This window comes from Sus scrofa, chromosome 9 (assembly GCF_054392235.1).
Source record: "Sus scrofa isolate SSC_HxYL_T2T_F1_AM1 chromosome 9, Sscrofa_HxYL_maternal_Yorkshire_Landrace_v2.0, whole genome shotgun sequence".
Taxonomy (NCBI): Eukaryota; Metazoa; Chordata; class Mammalia; order Artiodactyla; family Suidae; genus Sus; species Sus scrofa.
In genome coordinates, this window is record NC_139391.1 from 137,895,168 (window position 1) to 137,921,400 (window position 26,233).

Sequence of the window (26,233 nt, forward strand, 5' to 3'; positions counted from 1 at the left end):
AACCTGAAGAATTCACCAAGTGTAATAAATTAGAAGTGAAATCACGGTACAAGAATGTATGGCTTACAAAATGATTCACAAGTGGAAGATTCCTCTACTAACTTCTCGGAGTCCCATCAGCTCTTTCCTGACCTCTGAAAGATGCGCTTTAACCAAAATGTGGCTGACACTGAACGTTTCAGGGCTCTATCATCTGAAAAGGAAGAAGTGTCTGTAGGACGCTGCCTGCTGCTCCTTCCTCAGAGCAGCCCTTGGGATAAGTGACCAGCATCGGGCCCGAGGGGCACAGAATCCAGCATCATGTATCACGGCCGCCCGGCCGCCCGCTGCCCAACTCTCATCTCTCCCCAGTAATGAAGAGGTGGACGCTCTTCTCGGACCGCAGCATCTGCGCAGCCCGCTCCACGCCAACCACAGCAGCCAGCCTCTGGGCGTCGTACTTGGAGTAGAGGACAGTGCAGGTCCAGGCGGCTTCCTCCCCGCTGGTGGTGGCTCTGAGCATGTTACAGACCTCACTGTAGAAGTGGGGATACGTTGGCAGTTCATAGAAAATCAGGTTCCTGATGCCTTTGATTGTGTATCTGTCAGAAGGAGAAAGAGAGGCTCTGTCTACATGAAAAAATTCACAGAAAAGTCACTCTCGAGTTTTACGGGGACCCAGTCACTTTTGCTGCCTCATGCTCGAGGAGGAAGCTAACGTACAAATGACAGACAGACCAAAAGGTAACTCTGATTCCAGCCGCAAAGACTCACTTTTGGGACAACATGTTTGAATTCCTCGTGTCTGGCTTAAGAGGATGATAAAATGAATCTGCGTTTCTTGCGTCTACTCTGAGCAGACTGAAGTAGAGGGGGAAGAACAGCAGACTGAGACTGAAAATCTGTGGCAGAACACTTTAAAAGCAGGCTCTTCCGATTTCACATTTTCCTTATAATAATCAGACATAACAATGTTCTCATAATGGAGATGAGGTCAGACCCAGTGCAGAAAATAAACCGCATAAACTGTAAATGTACTCTGAGCAGTCTTTTCTTGTCATTTTGGAGACATGTTAACTTCGTGGCAGATGTCCCAAGTTCATTCACTTACAAAATCCTGCCTGAGGATCCATTAGGCATCATGGCAAAGCAATTAGTTTCAACAGCTTTCCTGCTTCTTCCCCTGCTGCACTGGGGGGCACAGTGGGGGTGGGGTGAGGGTTACAGACCCTAGGGACTTGCCTCATGGTTCAGACTGAGGTCAACCATTCCCTCTGGGACTCCAGCCGAAACAGATTTTATACATTGACAAGGCTCAGATTTTTTTTGTTTGTTTTGGTTTGGTTTTTTTTGGTTTGTTTTTTGTCTTTTTGCCATTTCTGGGCCGCTCCCGCGGCATATGGAGGTTCCCAGGCTAGGGGTCGAATGGGAGCTGTAGCCACCGGCCTACGCCAGAGCCACAGCAACTTGGGATCCGAGCCGCATCTGCGACCTACACCACAGCTCACCGCAAAGCCAGATCGTTAACCCACTGAGCAAGGGCAGGGATCGAACCCGCAACCTCATGGTTCCTAGTTGGATTTGTGAACCACTGCACCACGACGGGAACTCCCAGGTTTTCCCTGTTGGACTTTCTCATGTACTGCTTGATGTTAGATTCCCTTGGGAATTCTATTTTATTCACGAGGATTATCCCATGGCTCATCCTGATCGCTCTGGAGACCCTCCTCTTCCAAAATGTAACTGCAATCCACTACTTGCTCCAGCTTTCCACATCCCCTTTCCGTGAAGGAGGAATTCAAACAGCTAACGAAGTTGTATAGACTCAGTTCTGCCTCAGCAGTTATCAAAACAAAACAAAAACCAACACTGAGTTCCACTTCTGCTTAGTAAATAGAAAACTCAAGAGAATCCTGCTCCCACACCAGCAAGACAAAGCTAATCGACAATATGGCATTCCTCTTCTTGAGCTTAGACAGCTGGTGTCACAAGGCGACCGGCTGAACCGATCCAAAGGTGCGCAGCTGTTTCACAATTGGCTCTCAGTGGGGAAGGGAAGGTGCTGACTCCAAGCCTCTGCCGATTTCTGTGGTGAAAATACTTCGCCATTGCCAATTCCGTGCTACCAAGGCCACACTGCTGAAACTGGAGTTGGAAGAGATGTGCAACCAGCTCTAGGGAGCCAGGATGAGCGTCAGCCCATTGCCGACCGAATCTTCCTTTGGAAGGAAGGTGGCACCACCAAGACCCCTCACCAAACAAGCAGAGGTGGCTGCATGGGGGAAGTGGTGCAGGAAGCCCAAGACAGCCCCAGCTCCAAAGCCCAGAAGGGACAGAACCTGCCCACGACCGCACTGAAGTGGGAGAACCTTGCACCACCTCCAGCCCTGCAGGGAGGAATGGGCAAGGGCAGCCCTCCCCCAGCACAGAGTCGGGCTGGATGGAAGCTGAGAGAGGACCCTGAGACAAGACCCTCCGGCACAGGGCTCCACCCTGAGCCACTGTCTGCTAGAGGAGCTGGCAGTCTGTGGTGCACAGAGGGTAACTATGGTAACAACCAAATCCAGGCTAGATTCAGAAATCTAGTGGCCTGACAAGAGAGGTGTGCCCAGGCAACTATTTATTCGGGCGCTACATTCAACTGACAATTACAAAAAAAACACAGAAAAGCAAGAAAAAGACATCAAAACCCTGAGGTATCATTTTGACTATCCAGTCACTGGCGGCAACAAGGGTTTTACAGAAATGGGCCAATGCAGTATACATTACTGTGCGTATTAGGCGGGGGGAGAGGAGATGCAAGGGAGCAGACAGTGGCAACACAGAGTAAATTTTAAATTGTGTACAGCTTCTGAACCAACAAGTTTTCCTTTCCAAATTTATCCTAAGGAAATACCCAGGCAACTACGCCAGCGGTTATGCCTATGGATCTCTTGGCATTACTGCATATACCAGCAGAAAACAACAACTAACATCTATGCCCGTCAAAAGGAAACTGGGTCAATGATACAACCATACACTGTAACATGACGTAACCATTAAAAAAGGGATACATATATATATACCTCACAGATCACTTATTAACTCTACAGAAAGGGTATCTTTACAATGTAGAGATTTAGCAGACCCACCTGACCACGTGATTACATTTAGCATCATCAAATATGGGACAAAATGACACCCTGTGCCCCTCAAGGCGATGCCGTGGGAAGTACACCACGTCCTCTATGTAGAATTCTTATAAAAAAAAAAAAAAAAACTTTAACTTGGAAAGGAAGAAGGAAAACTATCAGTATTTGCAGATGACATGATACTATACCTAGAGAATCCTAAAGACTCTATCAGAAAACTGTTAAAGAGCTCATTAGTGAATTTGGCAAAGTCGCAGGATACAAAATCAATACACAGAAATCAACAGCATGTCTATATACTAACAATGAAAGATCAGAAAGAGAAATTAGGGAAACAATTCCATTTACCATTGCATCCAACAGAATCAAATACCTAGGAGTAAATCTACCTAAAGACACAAAAGACCTGTGCTCTGAAAACTATAAGACACTGATGAAAGAAATCAAAGATGACACAAATAGATGGAAAGACATACCATGTTTTTGGATTGGAAGAGTTAATATTATCAAAATGACTATATTACCCAAGGCAATCTACAGAGTCAATGCAATCCCTATCGAATTACCAAGGACATTTTCCACAGAACTCAAACAAAATATTATAAAGTTTGTTTGGAAGCACAAAAGACCCAGAATAGCCAAAGATGTCCCGAAAAAGAAAAATGGAGCTAGACGCATCAGGCTCCAGGACTTCAGACCATACTACAAAGCAACAGTCATCAAAACCATATGGTACTGGCACAAAGACAGAAATATAGATCAGTGGAACAGGATAGAAAGCCCAGAATTCAACCCACACACCTACAGTCAACTAATCTATGACAAAGGAGGCAAGAATATACAATGGAGAAAAGACAGCTTCTTCAGTAAGTCATGGTGGGAAAACTGGACAGCCACATGTAAAAGAATGAAATTAGAACACTCCCTAACACCATACACAAAAATAAACTCAAAATAGATTAAAGACCTAGATATAAGACCAGACACTATAAAACTTTTAGAGGAAAACACAGGCCAAACACACTCTGACATAAACGACAACAATTTCTCAGATCCACCTCTTAGAGGAATGACAGTAACAACAAAAATAAACAAATGGGACTTAATTAAACTTAAAAGTTTCTGCATGGCAAAGGAAACCCTAAACAAAACGAAAACATAACCCACAGAAGGGAGAAAATCTTTGCAAATGAATCGAATGACAAGGGATTAATCTCTAAAATTTATAAACACTTTCTGTAGCTCAATACCAAAAAAACAAACAACCCATCAAAAATGGGCAGAAGATCTAGACAGACAGTTCTCCAAAGAAGACATACAGATGGCCGAAAAACACATGAAAAGATGCTCAACATCACTCATTACTAGAGAAATGCAAATCAAAACCACGATGAGGTACCACCTTACACCAGCCAGAATAGCCATCATCAAAAAGTCTACAAACAGGAGTTCCCGCAGTGGTTAACGAATCCGACTAGGAACCATGAGGTTGCGGTGTTCGGTCCCTGCACTTGCTCAGTGGGTTAACGATCCGGCGTTGCCGTGAGCTGTGGTGTAGGTTGCAGACGCGGCTCGGATCCTGCGTTGCTGTGGCTCTGGCATAGGCTGGTGGCTACAGCTCCGATTGGACCCCTAGCCTGGGAACCTCCATATGCCTCGGGAGTGGCCCAAGAAATAGCAAAAAGACCAAAAAAAAAAAAAAAAAAAAAAAAAAAGTCTACAAACAATAACTGCTGGGGAGGGTGTGGAGAAAAAGGAACCCTATTACACTGTTGGTGGGATTGTAAATTGATGCAACCACTGTGGAAAGCAGTATGGAGATTCCTCAGAGAACTACCATTTGATCCAGCAATCCCACTTCTGGGCATCTATCCAGAGAAAACCACGACTCACAAAGACACATGCACTCCGATGTTCATCCCAGCACTATTTGCAATAGCCAAGACATGGAAACAACCTAAATGTCCATCAACAGAGGAGTGGATCAAGATGTACATAAACACAATGGAATATTACTCAGCCATTAAAAGGAACAAAATACCGGTATTTTTAGCAACATGGATGGACCTAGAAACTATCATGCTAAGTGAGGTCAGTCAGTCAATGAGACACCAACATCAAATGCTTTCACTGACATGTGGAATCTGAAAAAAGGACACAATGAACTTTTTTGCAGAGCAGATACTGACTCACAGACTTTGAAAAACTTACGGTTTCCAAAGGAGACAGTTTGGGGGGTGGGGGAATGCACTGGGGGTGTGGGATGGAAATCCTATAAAATTGGATTGTGATGATCATTGTAGAACTAGAAATGTAATAAATTCATTGAGTAATAAAAAAATTTTTTTGAAAAGTTTAAATCTGTGGTCCCCACACTTTGTTTCTGAATGAATCACCTATTTTGGGGGGGGGGGGAGGAAGTGGGTAGGGGCACACATGCAGCATATGAGTTCCAGGGCTAGGGGTTGAGCTGGAGCTGGAGCTAGAGCTGTGGCCTATACCAGAGCAACCTGGGACCTGAGCCTCACCTGCTTGGGCCTACACTGCAGCTTGCAGCAACTCCGGATTCTTACCCTACTGTGCAAAACCAGGGATCAAACCTGAATCCTCATGGATACTGGTCAGGTTCTTAATCTGCAGAACCACAACGGGAAATACAATTTGTTTTTAAAAATACCTATAATTGGTCTCCATTCCCAGACACCATGATTTAATTGAGGCTGGGGTATGACCCGGACATTTGGATTTTTAAAAACCCCCAAGGGGATTCTAATGACAGAGCCAAGTTTGGGAACACTGGTCTAAATAACAAGAAAACAGTCAGACAAATCTAGACTATGGGACATTCTATAGAAAACCAGATGGGACTCTTCAAAAAATGTCAGTATCATGAAAAGGAACAAAAGGAAGAGCCTAGATCGGGGTTTCTTAAGCTTGGCACTGCTAACATTTTAGGCCAGGCAATTCTTTTTTGTAGGAGCCATCCCGTGCACTGGAGGACGGTCGGCAGCATCCCGGCCTTGACCCACTTGAACCACTAAACTACGAGAATAACCTTCCAGCTCTGACAACCAAAAATGTCTTCTAGATATTTCAAAATGCCCCTTGGGGAGCAAAAGTACCTCTGCTCGGGAACTGTTATTATTAAAATAGACTAAAGAAACATACTAATCACATGCACTGTATAATTCTTGACTAACTCCTGGATTAGTGGGAGAAAACAGCTATAATGATTATTTGGGGGAAATGTGCATAATGACAAAATATTGTTGTCAGATTATGGGTGGGTCCATTATTTTTACCTAGATTTTCCAAGTTCTCTGTAATGGTGTAGTGCTCTTATAATCAGAGTATTTATAAAGCAAAACAACAAAACCAACTCCAATACAAACTGTATTTCAAAACCAAGAAAATCTCTCTTAGTACCAATCTGTCCACAGCGGAGACGAGGCATCTCCTGCAAAGGGAGTGGGACCAGCGCCTCTATGGAGGGGCCGTTAGTACCGACTCCCCAGCACCCTCAGCGCCCTTCCCCCGCCGTCCTCCTCTCTTGCTTGTGCTTTGCGTCTTCAGGGACCCCTACAGAGGTGGCCTAACACCCTGACAGGACTCTTCACTGAGGCCACTCCAGATGTCTTCTTTAAAGGTCTGCTGCTGCTGTAACAGGGGTGCTCACGGGAGCAGGGACCCTCAGACACATCCCTCGGCTTTTCCCAACTCCAGACACCCCAGCCCTGGAGTTTCCGCTTACCCCTGGCTGCGAATCCGCCTTGCTGTGCTAACCCAGTGGCAGTGCTCAGGGGAGGGCCATCCCGACCAAAGGCTCAGCCCAGCCGAAGATTGTACTGGTTTCACCTCCCCCAAAGAAAACAAATCTTCAAGGTGAAAATTCTGCTAGTTCACAAATGAACTGTAATATTTCTAACACTGACTACTTGAACAGAGAATATAAATACAGAATTTTAGAGTTGAACACTGAAGTTTAAAATACACCAAAACTGACAGAACATTGTAAACCAGCTATAATGGAAAAAAACAAAAATCGTTAAAAAAATAAAATACATGTACTTTTCCCAAGGTCAAGTGAAAATGAAACCACAGAGGCATCACAGATCAAAACACCCATCAATGCCATGGGGACGGGAAGCCTGAGAGAACTGGCAGTGGCAGATTGTTTCCATTCACCTTGAACACCCCTAACCTGGTCCGGCGTGTAAATGGCACGTGTTAGGTTTGTTCTTACAGTGCCTCTGGGGGCAAAACAGTGACTAAATGAACAGTGTAAGACGGAGACCACGGTGCTACTTAAGGGAAAGGCTCTCCGACCTCACGCCCGCTCCTTAGGAAGCTGCTGCGCACGAGCAGTCCTCATTCCGGCTTAGTCCACACTTGCCACAGACGATGCCCCTGGGACACTTTCCAACCACCCACTTCATTTAAAGGGCTTGCTTTGGTGTGTCAAGCTTTTGGAAAACTAAGGGCTCTTAAGAGCCGCTGAACGCAACTCCCCCAAATCCCACTCTCCACTGTGAATGCAAACAGCTCACTGGGACAAAGCAAACAGTGACACCGGCAAGCAGGCATTCATTCATGCTCTTGGGCCAAAGAGCTTCGTCTAGGTAGCCAAGGACGAAGCTCAGCAAACACAAATGCGGTCACCCCTCAACTCTCCAAGCGCAGATCCCCTAGGAGCAGAATACCCGAAGGGGCCACGTCGTGCGAGCCTGCTGGGCCCTGGAGGGAGGGGATCCCTCCCTCCCCACCCTGGGAAGGAGATGCCATCGTAACATCCGCATGCGATGCAAGAAATGCAATTGTCAAAGCGCATCATCTCATATGCTCCAAAGCTTAAAAAATTTCTGGCTTAGATGTTAGGGATTCTCTGAGAAAACATGCCTCTCATTAGTACATGATTGAGGATTAGTAAAACAGTGAAGTCAGAACTTAAATTCACTGGGCATTATTGTGCATCAGAAAAGGTTACAGGATGCAATTTCCATCTCTCTCTGCATAAGGGCTTAAAAGGGGTTTTTCCATTTGACAGCAGAGAGAATTAGCAAAACAATAAAACAACCAAGCTCTGGGGGCAAAAAGAGCTGCAACTAACCCAGACAGTAACAGAAGGCTCAATATCACCAAAAGTCTAATTAGAATTTAGAAAAAAAAAAAAAAAAAAAAAGGAAAGAAAAGGCCAATCCAACTTACTTTGTCAAAGTCACACGATAGGAAAGCTGAAGCCCTTACACACCCGACTCTAAGCCTCCAGCCCTTTGGCTTCTTGCATGGGAGGCCCCTTAGTCCCAGTTCTCCCTGGTGAGGCAGTTAAGCCGTGCGCAGGGCCTCAGGACAGACGAGAACTTTCTGAACACTGCTTCGCCACAGACCGCACAGTCCCCGGCGTTTTCTCTGGGCTTCCACGACAGGCTCCCCCTCTCCTACGCAACCCTTTCTGATCCAGAGAGATGGGAAGGGGGTGGGGCCCGCTCTTGAGGGCTCCTTTCCCCGGCATGTCCACAGTCAACCCCCGCTCCTGAATTTCTCTTCTGGCCAAAGGGCGCGTCTCCCTCCACCTCACAAAGGCCCTCAGCTCTGGTGCCGGCATGCCCAAAGCCGCCGGGAGCTGCTCACCTCTGCAACGTCCTTCTTGAGGCCACACCCACAGCTGCGGGAAGAACCCCGAGTAGGGACCCACCCCAAAGGCACACGATTACGCTACAGCCACTCATTCGTTCCGCCACCTTCGCCAGCCTAAACGCCCATTTGGGGAGACCACCAACCAACGGATCAAGAAAAGCCTGTCCAGCCCCCAAACCCTTGGGCTTCTCTGCAGGAGGCGCAGGGAGGGAGGGAGGGCCTTGGCCACGGCCCGGCCCAGGGGGCGCTCAGCAGGCCCTCCAGCCGGGACGCGGGGACGCGGCCCCCCATTACCTCTTGTAGAAGTGGAAGCGCTCTGTGAGCAGCAGGAACTGCTTCTCTCCTTGACGAAAGAAGTGTCTGGCCCTGGAGACGGCGGGCCGCTGGGTGTACTCGCAGATGTGAGTGAAGCTCAGCTCCTCCTTCTTGAAGTAATTTCGGAGGCGCACAAAGTCGAAGTAGGAGGGGACGTAGAGAAGCGTGTGAGACATGACCGCATCCCGGTACTGAGGCAGGACCTTGTTCACGAAAAAGGCAAACCTGGTCGGGGAGGACAGAGGGTAGGTCAGCGGACTCACGGAGCCGGCAGCTCACCGCTGGCTGCGCGACCCCGGGCAAGTCACAACCTCCTGCCCCATCTGCCCTCCCAGAGAAGACAGTGTGGCCTGGCCCGCGGCACGGAGATGACGAGGGCATAACCTGCACGAAGCACATCAAAAGCGCCGCGAGCACTATGGTCACAGAGGAGACACGCGCCGCCCACAGAGCCCAGGGAATCTTTCGCACGGCTGAGATCCCATCCTCCGCCCGTTCGTTCACTCGGGGTCGGTCAGTCAACAAATAATTACTGAGCACCCACCACAGGCTAAGCAGCATTCTGCTGCCCTGGCTTCGCTGACTGGACACAGTGAGCAGACAGGGGAAAGAAACCGAGAATCAGAAGAACAGTTCCTGCCTCGAAGTGCTTACAATTAAGCTGCGGACATGGGAGGACTGAGCATTAAGCAGTATAATGTAATTTATTTTATTTATTTTAAAACACCATTTTATTTTATTTTTATTTTATTGTCTTTTTTCCTTTTCTAGGGCCTCTCCTGCGGCATACGGAGGTTCCCAGGCTAGGGGTCGAATCGGAGATGTAGCCACCGGCCTACGCCAGAGCCACAGCAACGTGGGATCTGAGCCGCATCTGCGACCTACACCACAGCTCACAGCAACACTGGATCCTTAACCCACTAAGCAAGGCCAGGGATCGAACCCGCAATCTCATGGTTCCTAGTCGGATTCGTTAACCACTGCACCACGATGGGAACTCCGCATAATGTAATTTAAAATCCCCGTCTAGGGAAGAACCCCGGACTGACCCATCCCACCACGAACCAGCAGGAAGAACCGGGACAGGGCACCACTTCTCTGGGCTTCGGTGTCCTCCTCCGTCAATGGCATGACTGGTTCCATTATTGCCATTTTGGATAAATGGAATCAACAAAGCCAACATGGAATCCAATTTTAGAGATGTCAACTCCCTCTCTGTGGCCCCCAGGGGTCCGATGGGACCAGGCAGGGACGGGTACCTGGCATCAATCACGGAAGCGAGGTCTTGGGCCTCCATCCTCTGGAAGACGTGGGGGAGCTGCACCAGGACGTGGCTGATAGAGCCTGTCACCGGGACGTTCCTCACGGCCACCTGCCAGGAGGCAAGGAGAACATGAGGGGGTGAGCCACCCCTGTTGCTGCCCCAGGGCTATCCTCTCCTTCTGCCTCACCACCCACGAGACTTGATGCTTCACGAAGATTCGGAGGAATAAGGAGCGCCCACCTGGCCCTGGGCATTGACGCAGTACTTGTTGAACACGGAGTTGATCTGGGCATCCTGCAGGGCCCCAAACAGCAGCGTCTGGCGATAGTACTTGGACCAGTTATTGAGGCTCCACATCCGCACTCGAGAAAAGTCCACCCCGTGTGAGTCCAAGGGCAGGAGGTTCATGTGGTTCATCAAATGCTTCGAGCAGAAATAACACTACTGTTAACATTTGTGAAGCACTGCTAAGTATCTGCTGAGTCTATCGTCTTACTTAATCCCACGAAGTAGGTACCATCGCCTCCCAAATTACAACAAGAAAACTGACACTCAGATGAGCATGTGACTTGCCTATAACCAGGCGAACACTCCGCAAGAGAAAAGTTCAAACCGGCTGCTACCTCATGGACTTTCCAAAAGGATCAAGATGTATAGAAATATTTCTTTTCCAGGAACTTCTGAAATGTCACCCTGGTCACTCTACAGGCTCCCCAGTTCCAGACGTGGACAAGAGGGGAAAGGACACAGAAAACAGACCTGCTGTCCTTCCACGACCCGGCTCCTAAAACATCAGGGGATTTTCCCAGAGCTACCACCATGCCTTTTCCTCAAAAAAAAAACCGACTCAAGCAGCGACACACCTCTTCTATTTTAATTGTATTTTTACCTTGTACTGAAGGCTAACAAGTACTATAAATTTATTCCCTGCTTTGTTTTTGGCCACGCCAACAGCATGCAGAAGTTCCTGGGCCAGGGATCAAACTCACGACACAGCAGCAACCCAAGCCAGCTGTGACAACACCAGAACCCCAACCCGCTTAGGCCATGAGGGAACTCCCATTTATCCCCTAGTTTATAAAGAAATTATCTGCTTCATTTGTTCCACGCTTCCTCCAAGCCCTGAAGTTGTAGGAAAGGTAGGTTCTCATATGCCTTAAAAAGCAAACCTATAGTTCTGCAACAGGGATTGTTCCAAAGCACCGTTTTTCAATCCTAGACCCAAAAACACTGCAGAGTAGGTGGAGAAGGGAAAGATATTACAGCTCAGATTACAGTGGGGGACAAAGACATCTTACACTTCTCTGCAAACATCACATATTAAGAGATCGATGCCTTGCTTTCCGCTCTCCACTGAAGGGAATGAGCGTTAACTGTAGGAGGAATTATTTCAAAGACATTCCTGGTGAGGAAGAGTTTCAGCCAACCAACCAACCAACCAACCAGCCGTCACTAAAGCAGTCTATTTGCAGAAGCAACCTTTAAGATGAAGAAATCTTTTCTGGAGGTCTGAAAACACTGACGAGAATTTCTATCTTTTTGGATACTTAAATTGACTAATCTGTGGGTAGAAAAGGGGACAAAAGCTTCCCTTTTCAAATTGGAAAATGTGGAATATTTCCCTGATTTCAAACTAACTGAGTTTTAATACGGCCCTCACCCTTAGGACTCAAAACGCCTGAGCTTTTTGTCTCTAAATGTAAACAAGCGGCTTTACCAGGACATGCTCCCAGTTCTGCATCAGGTAAATGTCAGCTTGGTCAATGATGAGAAGCTCAATAGAAGACAGAAAGTCAAAATCTCTCTTCTTCTCTCCTTCTCCACCAAGGATGGTCCTCAGGCCCAGAGGGGAGGCGATGAGGATGTCGGAAGAGTAGAAGGGGGCGTAAAGGCGGATGCTCCTCTGCAGTATGGCCACTCCTGTGCACACGCGTCGTTAGTCACCATCAAGCCATTAGCTTCCACCTCTCCAGGTTCCCCCCCCTCACCCGTCCATCTTCCCCCTTCGCATACAACTGTGCCCACACTTTTTTTTTTGTCTCTTTAGGGCCACACCCGAGGCATATGGAGGTTCCCACGCTAGGGATCAAATTGGAAATTGGAGCTGTTGCTGCCGGCCACAGTCACAGCCGTGTCGGCGACCTACACCACAGCTCACAGCAATGCCGGATCCTTAACCCACTGAGCGAGGCCAGGGATCGAACCCGTAACCTCATGGTTCCTAGTCGGATTCGTTTCCACTGCACCACGATGGGAACTCCCTCGAACTGCTTTAATTATTAAAAAACTCATCACCACCCTCCCCTGCACCTGGGGTCCCTCCTAGCTCCCACACTCTTCCTCTGCTTCACCAGTACACCTTCCAGAAAATTACCTCTGCTTTAAAATCTCCCACTCACTCCTCAGTGCACTGCAATGTGCCTCCGATTCTCAGGATGCCACTGATACGACTCTTGCCAAGGTCACTGTTAGCTCTCAGTTACCAACTGAGTGGCACGTTAAGCCGATGACAGGGGATACCCCTCCAGCACGAGGCTCAGGGCAGAGGGGGGTGGGGTGGGGGAATTTCTTTCGGGACGTCATGGGACCGAAACAAGCAGAGAGTCAATTCGAGAGACAACCAAGAACTAGGGGAAGGTTAAACAATACAGTTCGTCTCCCACCCAGGACCATTCCTTCCAGACAGGGAGAGTCAGCTGTTCTGCCCAACACAGCAACAGAGAGTTAAGCAACATAAGAAAGCAGGGGATCACGCTCCAAAGAGAAGGAACAAGATAAAACTCCAGAAAAGAAAAACGAGACAGAGATAAGTACTTTATCCGCTAAAGATTTCAAAGACACGGTCATAAAGATGCTCGCCAAACTCAGGAGAGGAATGAATGAACACAGTGAGGAACTCAAGAAAGAGACAGGAGCTCCCTGGTGGTTCAGCAGGTGGAGGGGCTGGTGTTGTCATTACTGTGGCGTGGGTTCTATCCCTGGCCTGGCAAGTTCCACGTGCCACAGGTATGGCCAAAAAAAGAGAGAGAGAGAATATAAGAAAGTAATAAGTAGAACTTACAGACCTGAAGTATATAACTGAGCCGAAAAATACACTACAGGGAATCAACAGCTGACTAGATGATATACAAGAATGGATCAGTGACTGGGAGAAGAAATCACCCTAACAGAACGACAAAGAGAAAAATACATTTTAAAAAAAATGGGGACAGGGAGTTCCTTGGTTAAGGACTTGGCATTGTCACTGCTGTGGCTCAGGTTCAATCCCTGGCCTGGGAACTTCCACATGCCTCAGGTGTGGCCATAAACGAAGAAAGAAGACAGTTTAAGGGACCTGACAGCCTGGTGACTGCCAGAAGGGAGGTGGGGCTGGAGGGTGCACAAAGTAGATGGAGAAGATGAGGAAGGACAAAACTTCCCGAGATAAAGTAAACAGGGAGTTCCACCATGGCTCAGTGGCTAGCGAATCCAACTAGGAACCATAAGCTTGTGGGTTCGATCCCTAGCCTTGATCAGTGGGTTAAGGATCTGGCGTTGCTGTGGCTGTGGTGTAGGCCAGCAGCTGTAGCTCTGATTCAACCCCTAGCCTGGGAACTTCTATATGCCTCAAGTGCAGTCCCCCCCACCACACCCCAAAAAGGGAATTCCTGCTATGGCGCAGTGGGTTAAGAATCTGACTGTAGTGGCTCAGATCACTGCCAGGGGCAAGGGTTCCATCCCTAGCCCAGTGCAATGGATTAAGGATCTGGTGTCGCCACAACTGTGGCATTGGTCACAACTGTGGCTGGGATTTGACCCCTGGCCAGAGAACTTCCATATGCTTTGGGTGCAGCCATAAAAACAGAAACAAAACAAAGACTGAGCCATCAGCTGCTTGCTGACTACCCACAGGTGTTCAAAACTAAACGCCAGCCCTCATCTCCTTGTGCTGTACACCCCAGCCATGCTAAAGCCCCCGAGTCTTCAGTCACGCCCGTTTATTCACACTGAGGCCTCTACACATGCAGTTTCCTGTCCGAACTCTCCCCTGCTCTGGTCACCCCATTTTGTAACTGGCTAAATCCCATCCAGGTTTCAATTTAGTGATGATGGTACCCCTATCAGCAGGCTTTCCCTAACCATTCTGTGCCCATTTTGAGCAAGGATATTTGCTTTAAACACCCACTGCGTGGAGTTCCCACTGGGGTTCAGTGGGTTAAGAACCCGACTAGTATCCACGAGGATGCGGGTTCCATTCTTGGCCTCGCTCAGTGGGTTAAGCAGCCAGCATTGCAGTGAGCTGTGGTGTAGGTCAAAGACACGGCTCGGATCCCAAGTTGCTGTGGCTATGGCATACGCCGGCAGCTGCAGCTCTGATTCAACCCCTAGTCTGGGAATTTCCATATGCTGCCAGTTTGGCCCTAAAAAGCAAAAAAAGAACACCCACTGCATCCTCGGATCATAGCACATCTCATCCCATACTGTCTGATTTGCCTTTAGGCTGGACTCCTTAACAGTAGGAATCGTATCTTCGAATTTTACATCCCCAGCTTAACAGTGCCTGGTAAACAGCAGATGCTTAATAAATGTTTGGTGAATGAGCATATGTAACTAATACCCATTTTCCAAGAACTTTATCAACGTACAACCCACCAAGCACATGGGAGCTGAATGAAGCGAAAGTGCGAAAAGCTGAGCAGGGTCAGTAGGTGTCAGGTGGAGTGGCACTTCACATGGCAGGTGGGAGTAAAATCTGCCACTCAGCACAGACGCTCCAGTTGACTCATCTTCCTCAGACTGGCCCGTCCAGCCCTATCACCTCCAACTCCCCAAGAACCCCTGCAGCACTGACTAGAAGCCACCAGCTCTGGGTGTGCCGAGACACCTGCTACCAATGTGCACGTGCCTTTCACACGTGCCTTCAGAGACGCTCCAGCCCGTCAGCCAGGCGAAACTCTCCCCTGGCAACAAGACGTCTCGAAGGCACCCTGGTTCCGGCAGGGACCCTCTGAAAGAACGCCCAATTCCCGGCCTCCAGCTGTGGGAACCTCAACCTCAGTGCTTCGGGGTCTCAGTTCTGACAAGGAGGAGTTACCGATTCTGAAGTGGTCGTCGATGTTGCCAACAAACACAGCTTCATAATCCTCAGGCCTCTTCAGGTTGGGTGGTCTCTCCTCCGGATCTGAGCCATACTCTCCATTAAACCTCTTTTTGTTGCTTACAATTATTTGCTTCTTGCTGTCGCCCTCAAGGAGGCTGATGAAGAGCTGCACCACCCGCAGGGCAGCTTCCCGGAAGGGCACCACTATCAGCACCTGCAGAGGGAGAGATGGGCGGCCGTGGAGGGCGGGCAAGGAAGCAGCTCCAGGTGAGCTGGCCAAGGAGCCCTCTGCTCCACAGCCCCTGGCCGGGGCCACGTCCACATCGCCCTTCTACACAGCATGTGGCTCAGCACCGAAGACTGAGCTCCTTTCATGCCGCCCACAGCACCGTGCCCTACGGGCCTCAGTCTCATGGCTCCTCTGGAGGCAGTTCTCATGCAGAGGTGGAAATACCTTTTAAGATAAGCCAATGCCTCTACCAGGGGCGTCCCCTACCAAGAACTCAAGGACATAAACGCACAAAGCTCTTTGAGGACCAAAACTATTACTCATTTCCGTCTTCCAGAGAACTCAGTACAGTATTTTGATCCATAAGACCCAAGGAATATGCTGAATAAAGAAATGAATTACATGCGATAAGCAGAGAACAAATAAAGCCAGAAAGGACAAGGACTGATGCCTCATTACTTTTCTAGGACATTTTTCAGAAATGATGCTAAAGCACTTCTGAAATAAGGTCATTTCATAGGACATGGAGGACTCAGTTTCCTAAACATCTCCAAAAATGCTTCATGTTGTAAAACTGTTGAGGAAAGATACAAACAAAAGGCCTCCCCCCCCGCCGAAGCTACTTTGTAAATGATTAATGTCTACCTGTTCGTGAAGAACTGAATCAATGGCAATAACCCGAGTCAGATCAGGCAATTCACCACAGTCTAAACGTGCTTCGCAGGCAACGTGCCTCTTCCTCTGTTTGGCAATTCTAAATGGAAACGGCTAAGCTCGTTATCCTCACGTTCGAGATTCTCAGGTAGTTTCCAGAAAGGCATCCAGCAGAGGCCGAGGGGTGCCTTGACTGAGTCTGGCTCAGTGAAGTGCAATGGACTGATTCTGAAGCAGGCCAGTTACTGTCCCAGCTGAGACACCGAGTACGTGTCCAGGCTTCAGTTTCCCCAACTACCAAACAAAAGGGTTGGACCTAGAAACCTCTAAGAGGCACATCAGAGGTCAAACCTTCAGATGCTATGACGCCCCACGAGAACAATCTAAGACGAGGCTTCTTCAATATAGAAAGACACGGGCTAAGGGCCACAGGCTGGGGGTGGGGACGGAAGGCTCAGGATCCAGCCCGTGACATCACGAAAAGGACATTTTCAATCTAAGCCCCCCGTCCACTGGAGCTTTGGCTTATAAGCCCATAGAAATGTAATCATCACTTCAAGCATCACTTTAATCATACAACTGAAAAACAGGGATTTTTATTTTCCAAGGTGTATGTATTCATGTGGCTTGGTGAAGGGAATCCTTGGTTTAGGCCTGTCTCTGCTACTCTCTCCCTGGTTCTCCTGAGCAAGGCCCTCTACCCATCTGGGTCTCTGTCCACAGGTGTAACGTGCAGGGATTGAGTAAAAGGCTCCTCCACCCTGGGGGGAGGCAGCGTTACAGTGGAGTGCTGCTCATGCAGGGTCAGGATTTATCTTTAAGGAGAGCTATCACTGGGGGTATCTCCTCTGCAAGTTTCCAGTTAGATCCACTGTTACAAACAGTCCACTGAACTGCAGGCGGCCCTGCTCTGGTATTACCTGGCCCACGTAACATGCTCCTGGGGATTCATTCATTATTCCAACCACTAAAACCCCTGAGTGCCTGCTGAGGGCCAGGACCTACCTGGTATCACCTTAGAGCCTCCCTGAGGGCAAAGTTCTCTTGCTGCCACTCACCTTGGGCCTTGTCAGCCCCTGGTCCCTGAAGTCATCATCGTCACCCACCCCAAGTTTCTGGCTTCGGCGTCTGCTGTTGTTGCCAAGCACCTGGGCATTGGCTTTGAGGACGTGATTTATCGCATGCAGGCAGTACACGTGGCGGATCTCTTCCCCGTTCTTCAGGGCGGTCCTTTCGGGGTAGAACAGGTCCCGGTAAGAATTCATAATTAAGAAGAGCTCTTTCTGGAGGGGTGTGAAAGGGCTGCCTGATTTTTGGGAACCTGAGAGGAACTGGCTGTTGGTCTTGGTCCAGGTGGATTCCAGAGGCTTCTGGAGATGAAGCGACTTTAAGTCAATGTCCTTTGGAGGTTTAAAGGTTTCCAACTTCTGAAACTTGGATGAAAAGACAAGCTGGCCCAGGATGGGCCACTGGGGGAGAGATAATCAAGAGCCAGGTTAGAAACGAATTACAGAGAGTTCCAGTTGTGGCTCAGTGCTAATGAGCCCGACTAGTATCCATGAGGACGTGAGTTCAATCCCTGGTCTTGCTCAGTGGGTTAAGGATCCAGTGTGGCTGGGCTGTGGTGTCGGCTGGCAGCTGCAGCTCCAATTTCACCCCTAGCCTGCCAACTTCCATATGGCTTGGGTGCGGCCCTAAAAGAAAAGAAAAGAAAAGAATCGTAGTACCTCACAGTCACGAACTACTGTATGGTTTTTACCAAAGGCCTTTCACCATCCTCCCATTTAGTGCTCACAACAACCTTACCAGGTAAACTCTGTAATGCTTTTCTTGCCGTTTAGGAAATGCTGAGATGCAGACGAATTAGGAGAGAATTAAGCTAGAGCCCAAGGTTTCTTGTTTCTTGTTTTGGCTGCATCCATGGCATGTGGAAGTTCCCAGGCCAGGGACTGCACCCTTGCCTCAGTTGTGACCTGGGCTACAGCTGCAGCAATGCCAGATCCCTCACCCACTGTGCCACACAGGGACTTGCTAGAGGCCAAGGTTTCTGCCTTTAAAACCCGTGTGTGCTTTTCACTATCAGTGGGTCACCAAATGAGCTGTGGACCACGCTGTAGGGAGTCAAATTTATTCCAGACAAAGAAAGGGGGCTCAGTGGTCAAATAACTTTGGTCAACACCACAAAACCTGGTCCTGCTCAGGGAGAGTCACGTGCACATTAGACCCTAAGGGTCCTGCTGAGTCCTGTAATGAGAACTCTGTTCTACTCCACTTAACCCAGAGTCTTCCAAAACTTTACTTGGGCATGCAACGAGGGGTTTTTGGTGGGTGGGGGTGTCTGTTTTTGAGACATCCTATGAGGCTCCTAAAGAGTAATGTTTTGTAAAATACCAGTTTGGGAATTGTTGTACTGTAACAAAACTGCCTAATTCAGCAATAAAGAAAGGATGACTTCAGCATTAAGAAAGAATTAACTCTTGGATATATGCCAACAACTGAGATGAATCTCCAGGGAGTCATGCTGAGTGAAAAAAGTCAAATCTGTATGATCTTATTTGTATAACACTTTTTTTACAGCCTACCTTTAATATAATACTTTTTTTATAGCCTCACCTGTGGCATATGAAAGTTCCCAGGCCAACAATCAATTCTGAGCCACAGCTGTGGCAACACTGGATCCTTAAAGCCACTGCGCTGGGCCAGGGATTGAACCCACGCCTCTGCAGCAACCTAAGCTGCTACAGTCAGATTCTGAATCTACTGCACCACAGTGGGAGCTCCTATACGTTATTTTTGAAACAAAGTTACGGAAATGGAGAAGAGAGCAGTGGTATCAGGGGCTGGAATGAGGAGATAGAGGTGGTGTGGCTATAAAGCAGCGCCAGGGAGCAGCGGGGATCTCCACGGTGCTGGGAACGCTCTGTGTGGTGACTGTGCCGGACAGGGGCACCTGCAGATATGATACAACGGGACAAATAGAAATAACACAGCAAACCTGAGGAACTCTGAATAAGACAGGTAGGTTCTATCAATGGAAATTCCCGAGCTACAATATTGTACCATATTTTGCAAGATGTTACCACTGGAGGCAACTGGACAAAGGGCACATGGGCTATTTTTGTATTATTTCCTACAATTCCATCTGTAATAATTATCTCAGTAAGAATTTCAGTGAAACAAGGATGGCAACTCTTCATAACATCAGTGATGCGGAGTTCCCGTCGTGGCGCGGTGGTTATCAAATCCGACTAGGAACCATGAGGTTGCAGGTTGGATCCCTGGCCTTGCTCAGTGGGTTAAGGATCCAGTGTTGCCGTGAGCTGTGGTGTAGGAAGGCGGCTACAGCTCCGACTCGACCCCTAGCCTGGGAATGTCCATATGCCGTGGCTGTGGCCCCAGAAAAGACCAAAAAAAAAAAAAAATCAGTGATGCAAAACAAGCACCAGCAAAAACTGCTCCACACCCGAGTAACTTAGCTGTGAACCCATCTCAGACATTTCAAACAAATCAACAGCAGTAGCTCCCGTTTCACTCAACACTTTCTGCGAACACCAGTAAACGGAATTACTTTGATGTAGGTGTTACCGTCCCCCTCGAACAGATGAGAATAGCGCAGATCGAAAAGGCAGACGGCTTGCCTTAGGTCACGAGACAGCCCCTTGCCAACACGGGTCTCACCCTGGCGCCCCCGTCTCCAAAGCACTAGGATCTTATCGGCCCCGCCCTCCGGCTTCTCAGTGCCTTTTCTAACCACACCTGCGCTCTCCCAGGCTCTTCCAGCCTCCCTCCATCCTGCTCCCCATCAGGCCACCTGCCACTGGCAGATATCAAACATTCCAGCAGACCACTAAAATCCAAGACCGCTGCTCTTCTCCATTTGTGACTGGGATGACCAAACAACACTTACTTTTAGCTCATGAGTAGTTTTGGGATTTGTGGCAACAGCCTGGATTTCTTTTTCTTTCAGTTCTTTGTGCACATGCTGTACAAATGGATCTAATTGAGAAACAGAGACTATTATAACCCTTAGAGCAAATGGCACAGATTTTCAGTCTCTCCCCGTGGATGACATGCTATTCTTCATGATGACAAATGATCCTTCTTCCCATCCATTTTACCCACGATTTATCCCAGTCCAGCACTTCCACGTTTCTGACAGGTTCATCTCCCTATGTAATTCTTTAATCAATGACTTCCCAGATCAAAACCTCTGGAGAACCTTCTCAGGGTGCAATTCAGGGCACTACGGCATACAGCTCTAACCTACCTCCCAATGCAATTTGTGAACTCCTGCCACTGGGGGTTTCATTTAAAAATTCTGTCCTCTCCTTCACCTCATTTCTGTATGTCCAAACAGTATCAGTTGGACTCACAATACACAATTATTTTCCAGGAGCCTGTGTCAAACACAGTGGTGGCTCCACTAAGAGGCCATCCCTGGTCCCCTCCACACAGTCATCACTCTCCTCTCAACCTCCCACTCGCCCCCCCGCCATCTACCCCGACACGTCTATGCGCGTGTCCTACCTCATCTAACCAGACCGAGGACCCCGAGGGCCGCTCTCGAGTCTACTTTAACTTGCACTGAGAGACACACAGACGTGCTCCGACGGAGGTGAACACACGGTCAGAACAGCAGCACACGCACTCAGGGTTACCCTCCGGGGGGGTCTGCGCTGGTCGCCCAATCCTCTCTCCCAGCCCCACCCATTAAGCAGCAGAGCAAAGTTAAACAACCCATTCAAGGGTCCAAGCAGTAAAATTTCACTGCGCCTTCGAGCAACACCTAAGATAAGGGTGCACAGAGGAGACAAGAACTATGGGTGCTAAAATATCGGTCCAGGCGAACCAACCGGAGAAACTTTAGGAGAGTCAAGCTTCTTAATCATTCCTCCAGAGTTTTTTAAGTTTTCATGGTTCAGAATGGGATTTATGCTCAAATTCCACCTCTCCTTCTCCAGAATAGCCAACAGAACTCCACGTGGATTAAAATTTCAGCTCCAGTGGCAGAGCTGGTTGAAGAATGGCACTGAGCCCACAAAAGGCAGTCAGGACACAGGATGAGACCAACAGGACTTGCCCACCCAAGCCCAGGCTGAGAAATGGCACCCGAGAGAGAGCAGAGCCCTGCCTGAGCCTACCACGTGCAGGCCTTGTCCAAGTGACAGCCATGGGGCCAGGGGCATGGCCAAGAAGCCGAGAGAGACGGGGGAGACAGGGTGGAGCTTTGTGGCTTCTGAGGTGCTCCCCAGTAATAAGAATCGATCAGAGCAGCCAGGCCTGGGTCCCACATATACGGGAAATGACCGCTCCGCTCAGCAAGAACAAGCGAAGGGCGGACAGAAAAGGGCGCAGTCCTCTCCTCCGCTTCCCTTCCTTCCCGGCTTGGGCAGGAAAACCAGAAGTCCTCCCCTGGCCCCAAGTGTCAACACATGAGACCTGGGGAACTGGCCTTCCCCGCTGTCACTCAGAAACTCTGTTCTCAACAGTCGGCCACTCCCAACCCCGCCCTAGCCACTGGAAAACACAAAACACCTGGAGAAATACTTCTCTCCAGCTCTAGATCTAGCTGATCATCTGGCTGTTTTTGCTGCTGCTCACTCCAGTAACAAGAGATTTAAGGTGTACTAGCCCACAGCCACCCACACGGAGCCCCTGGTGAATTCAAACGACGCACACTGTGCTCTGACCTTGTGATGCGTTCAGAGAAGTGTGGCCTCCACTTTCCTCTTCAAGAAAATTGGTTTCTAAGCTGAAGAGTGACTCGTGTTTCACGTCTGTAAACTCCTCGGGGGATTCCTGTGATGTGCCAGGTAGCCCGTGCCCATCTTTTCCTGCAGGGTCAGCAGGTAAGGGCCCCCCTGCAATTTCGAGAGACATTTGATAAAATAACTTACTACTGAATTACTACGTAATTACATTGCTGTTGACAAGTAAAATGCAATTCCTTAGCACAGTGCCATCTTTACTTTTAAGCAAATTCAGGTGGAAGGCTTACATTTCAAAATGAAGCCTGATTGTTGATTTAATATATGTAAGGATGTTCGAAACAGCATTAATTATTATCACGTATCATTTACAGTGGAATATTACATGATTAAGCTAATGTGAATCCAGTTACATGAGAAAAGGTCCACGTATATTATTAAAGAGAAAAAAGTAGGCGTTCCCACTATGGCAGTGGGTTAAGGATCTGGCATTGCTGCAGCTGAGATTGCAACTGTGGCTCAGATTCGATCCAAGGAACTTCCAAATACCCCGGGTGTGATCCAAAAAAAAAAAAAAAAAAAGAAAGAAAAGAAAAGAGGGTGGGGAACAAAAACAAAAAGACAGAGAACGTAAGTTACAGGACTGTATGAGACCATTAGACACATACACACGAATGCATGTACACACGCACAGTCAATCACAGAGTCATAAAAAGTACTTCAGAAGGTTATATCAAATGTTAAAGTGTTCATCTCAGGGTGACAGATACAGGAACACTACACTATCCTCTTAAATTTTTACAAAATATACTCCACTATTATAACTAAAAAACAAATTTTCATCTTTAAAAATCTAAAATACGAAAGAAAAATGGAAAACCAACCAAGTTAAACCAAAAACCCCTGAAGTCTAAAGCTATGATTTTTTTTCATCCCAGTGCAACTGATGAATTAAAATACTAAGAACGGTGTGTAACACCTTAAAGTATAGAAAAAAAATACTTTCTATATTTCAGAAAGGCAAAGCAGCATTTAGATAATAGAATATAAAAAGTTACCAGGGTATAATCAGACAATAGAATGCTACTCCAATAATAAAAAGAAATAAACTCCTAATACAGGAATCACATTGGATGAGAAGCCAAGAAGCCAGATACAAAAGAGTGCTTCCTGTATACTTCCATTCATATGAATTAGACAGAACAGGCAAAACTCATCGACAGTGAAAAAAGCAGGTCAGTGCTTGCCTGACGCCAGGCCTGGGAAACCGGCTGTAAAAGCACCAGAAGAGATTTCTGTAGGTGTTGGAAAGGTTCTTCATTTTGTCCTGGTGCTGGTAATATATACACATTTGTCAAAACTCATCAAATTACATACTTGAGATGGTCACACTTTACTGTATGCAAATCACACCTCAATAAAGTTGATCTAAAGGTGAAAAGTCACTTAAAAGTCTGGGTGTGACATGGTCCTTTAAGCTTTTCAGTCCCAGTGCTTCCCTGGGGTCTTCCCTCAGGTATCCCATCAGCATGGTGGGACCACTTCATGTCCCTTCAACACCTTAGACCTAGCCATTCCATTCGAATCTGCTGCTTAAAAAGTTTTGTATATTGTATCGCTCTTACCGTAAACTTGGTTTCCCTATGGGAGGAACAATAATCTCTTTAAAAAATTTGAGACCATCACAAAAACAGAATTATGTTCTCTTTCCTCTCAATCAGGGGAACTTGAACTAGGATTGATGAAGTCCTGGAAATCATAAGCAAAAATGTCATTTCTGCATTTTTCTGGCCAGAGAGCCCTAGGTTTTCATCAGAGTCTCAAAGGTATCACCGAGCCCAGCAGGGTTAAGAATCTCTGCTTTGGGTCCGTGTGTTTTCACCCGGCTCACGCAGGACAGGGTGCCGCGCCCACGGGGCCAGCTGTCTGTGGTCCTGGCAAAGAGGAGCCCAGCAAAGACACTCACTCTCGCGCGTGTCTGCAGACTCTGCTGCCAGGTCTTCCTCCGCACTCACGTCGCCATCACCTTCTTCAAGATCCATTTCTGCCTCATCTACAACACTGCCTTCTTCCTCCTCTTCTTCCTCTTCTTCCTCTTCCTCCTCCTCCTCCTCCTCCTCCTTGGAAACACTCTTTAACGTAGCGAGAAGTCTGTGATAACCAGAAACTTGTTCTGGTTCACTCTCCGCTTCACTTTCAGAACTCGAAGAATCTGAACTCTCTGACTAAAAGGAAAATGGGGATTTTAAAAACAAAATTCATATTGTTCTCGTTGCTACTCCATGACGACCATCAGGCCCACAGTGCAAGAGGCTGAGACTTTTCTAAATAAAAATTAGCTTCTCTGCAAATATGCAATCTTATCTATTCAACCAAGCCTAGCACCAAATTTATTTGATAGCTAATCTAGCTATGATTCTAGAAGCTCTTCATCTTCTTTGAATTGCTAATCTTGCACAAGGAGAAAGTCTAAAAACAGAGCTTAGGTTGTCTGTATTAACCTATGTGTCAGATATTTGGCACATTTAAAGGAGCAAGAGGAAAAATTGCAACAAAAAATGCAGTAGTTTTTTTCTGCATTTGTGGTAATAAGACCTTTGATGACTTCGCACGCTATTGTATGTTAAGCAAACAAGGCATTCCCCTCTTAAGACTCACCAAGAGCCCTCTGCTTAACAGGTCCTAACAAGCTAATCTCTCACGACAACGTCAAACTTTGGGTACTGTATTAGTTATCACAATGGCATTTTAACCAACATCTGCATTCAAAGCTAAGCAACATTACCAAAATAAAAGCTTACATCTAAAATCGAAAAGAACGCAAGTGCAGGCAAACTGTACTATTATATAGAACCTTAAAAGTAACAACCCAGAATCAGTTATCATAAAGAAGGCATAAAGCATTACCAGGTGACAAATCTGTGGTTTTGCTTCCTTTCTGGAAACCCTGAGAAGAAATAGGCAATGTTAAACTCTTAACTACTAGTATTCGGCAATTAATAAAAATGTCTAAAGATAGGACTTTAAGTGAACATGGCAGACATTATAAACACATCATAACTACAGTCACGTAAAAACTCCGTAGGTACTGGGACGAGGATTGTACGAATGTGCCAAATAGAAAATAATCGATAAAAAAAAAAAAGTTTAACAAGGTCACATGACAAATAGCAGTCACACAATACCTGGCTCTCATCCAAAAAATGGGAAAACTGTCAAATAAAAGTCTTCGGGGTTCACCACTTCCAGCAAGTCCCTCTAATTGTTGATAAAGCGGCCTAAAGTGGTGGGATGAGCACTAAAGTAGGATCATAACTGAGAGTCTGGACACTTACAGAGGAACCCACAACTACCGAGACATCAGTTCCGTCACTGTCATTGAATTGATCGGTGATGTCGAAGGTCCCACGTGTGGGACCAATCCTTGGAAAGCACGCACACACACAAATTCAGAAAACCAGCCCCATAAGGAGGCGTGCGGTCTAGCATAGAGTTATCAGCTCAAAGTTAGACCCGTGAAGAACCGCATCTCAGGCGGAAGCCGCCAGTCTTCCCAGCCGACCAAGGCCGGCGCGGGGCGCGCAGGAAGCGGCGGGAGCTGCCGCTGCCCCGTCCCCGTCCCCGTCCCCGTCCCGGGGACCCGCGGACCGAGCGCCGAAAAGCACGCGGGCTCCCAGCGGGAGAAGACGCCGGCTGCCCTGGCCCCAGCCGCGCCCCTCCCACCTGTCGTAGAAGGGATGCTCCTCGCCGAAATCGCGGAGATGCTTCTTCTGCTTCTTAGTCAGAGTGTTGATCAGCTGGCTCTGGCTCCGGCTCCCGCGTTTGCCCATGGCGATCACAACTTCGCCCCCTTCCAAGGGGCCCGCTTTTCACCTGGAAGTAATCTCGCCAACCGACCCACGCGGGCTCGCCGGCAGCGCTTTACGGCAGAAGCAGCGTGCCATAAAGCAGGCCCGCTTTACGTCGCGCTTGTACGACAGGCGTTAAAACTTCCTGGTTTCCATTCCGCCCCCTGGCGACGCTCTTTGGAAGCACATGTACGCACGCCCATCTTTTCTCTGAGCCCCAGAAGGAAGGCGGACAGGCTTCGGCTTCCCCAGGTGGGTACAAAGGTGCGTGGTACTTTGCTCGTCACTTTCGGTTGTGAGAATCGGCCTGCGTAAACGTGTAGTAGTGGAGGTGGTTGAATGCAGTGCCTTTATATTATGCCACAATAAAAACGCAACCAGCCTTTAAGGG

General features: G+C 47.9%; 1 protein-coding gene across 7 annotated transcripts; it reads right to left on the reverse strand.

The window, feature by feature from the left end:
- Positions 1-25,892, reverse strand: UTP25 (UTP25 small subunit processome component). Of its 7 annotated transcripts, XM_003130420.7 has the most exons (12): positions 25,718-25,892; positions 24,902-24,941; positions 23,961-24,219; positions 21,977-22,147; positions 20,194-20,282; positions 17,345-17,755; positions 15,398-15,617; positions 12,041-12,243; positions 10,564-10,746; positions 10,319-10,431; positions 9,039-9,284; positions 1-581 (listed from the first exon to the last, which is right to left on the reverse strand). In XM_003130420.7, the coding sequence occupies exons 1-12, from the start codon at positions 25,822-25,824 to the stop codon at positions 338-340; spliced, it is 2,286 nt and encodes a 761-aa protein (XP_003130468.7). In that variant the 5' UTR covers positions 25,825-25,892; the 3' UTR covers positions 1-337. The 7 variants fall into 7 exon arrangements, 6 of the variants coding, with proteins under 6 accessions (XP_003130468.7, XP_084834240.1, XP_084834241.1 ...); XR_014816606.1 differs by lacking the exon at positions 12,041-12,243; XM_084978114.1 differs by lacking the exon at positions 24,902-24,941.
- Positions 25,893-26,233: the final 341 nt, after the last annotated feature.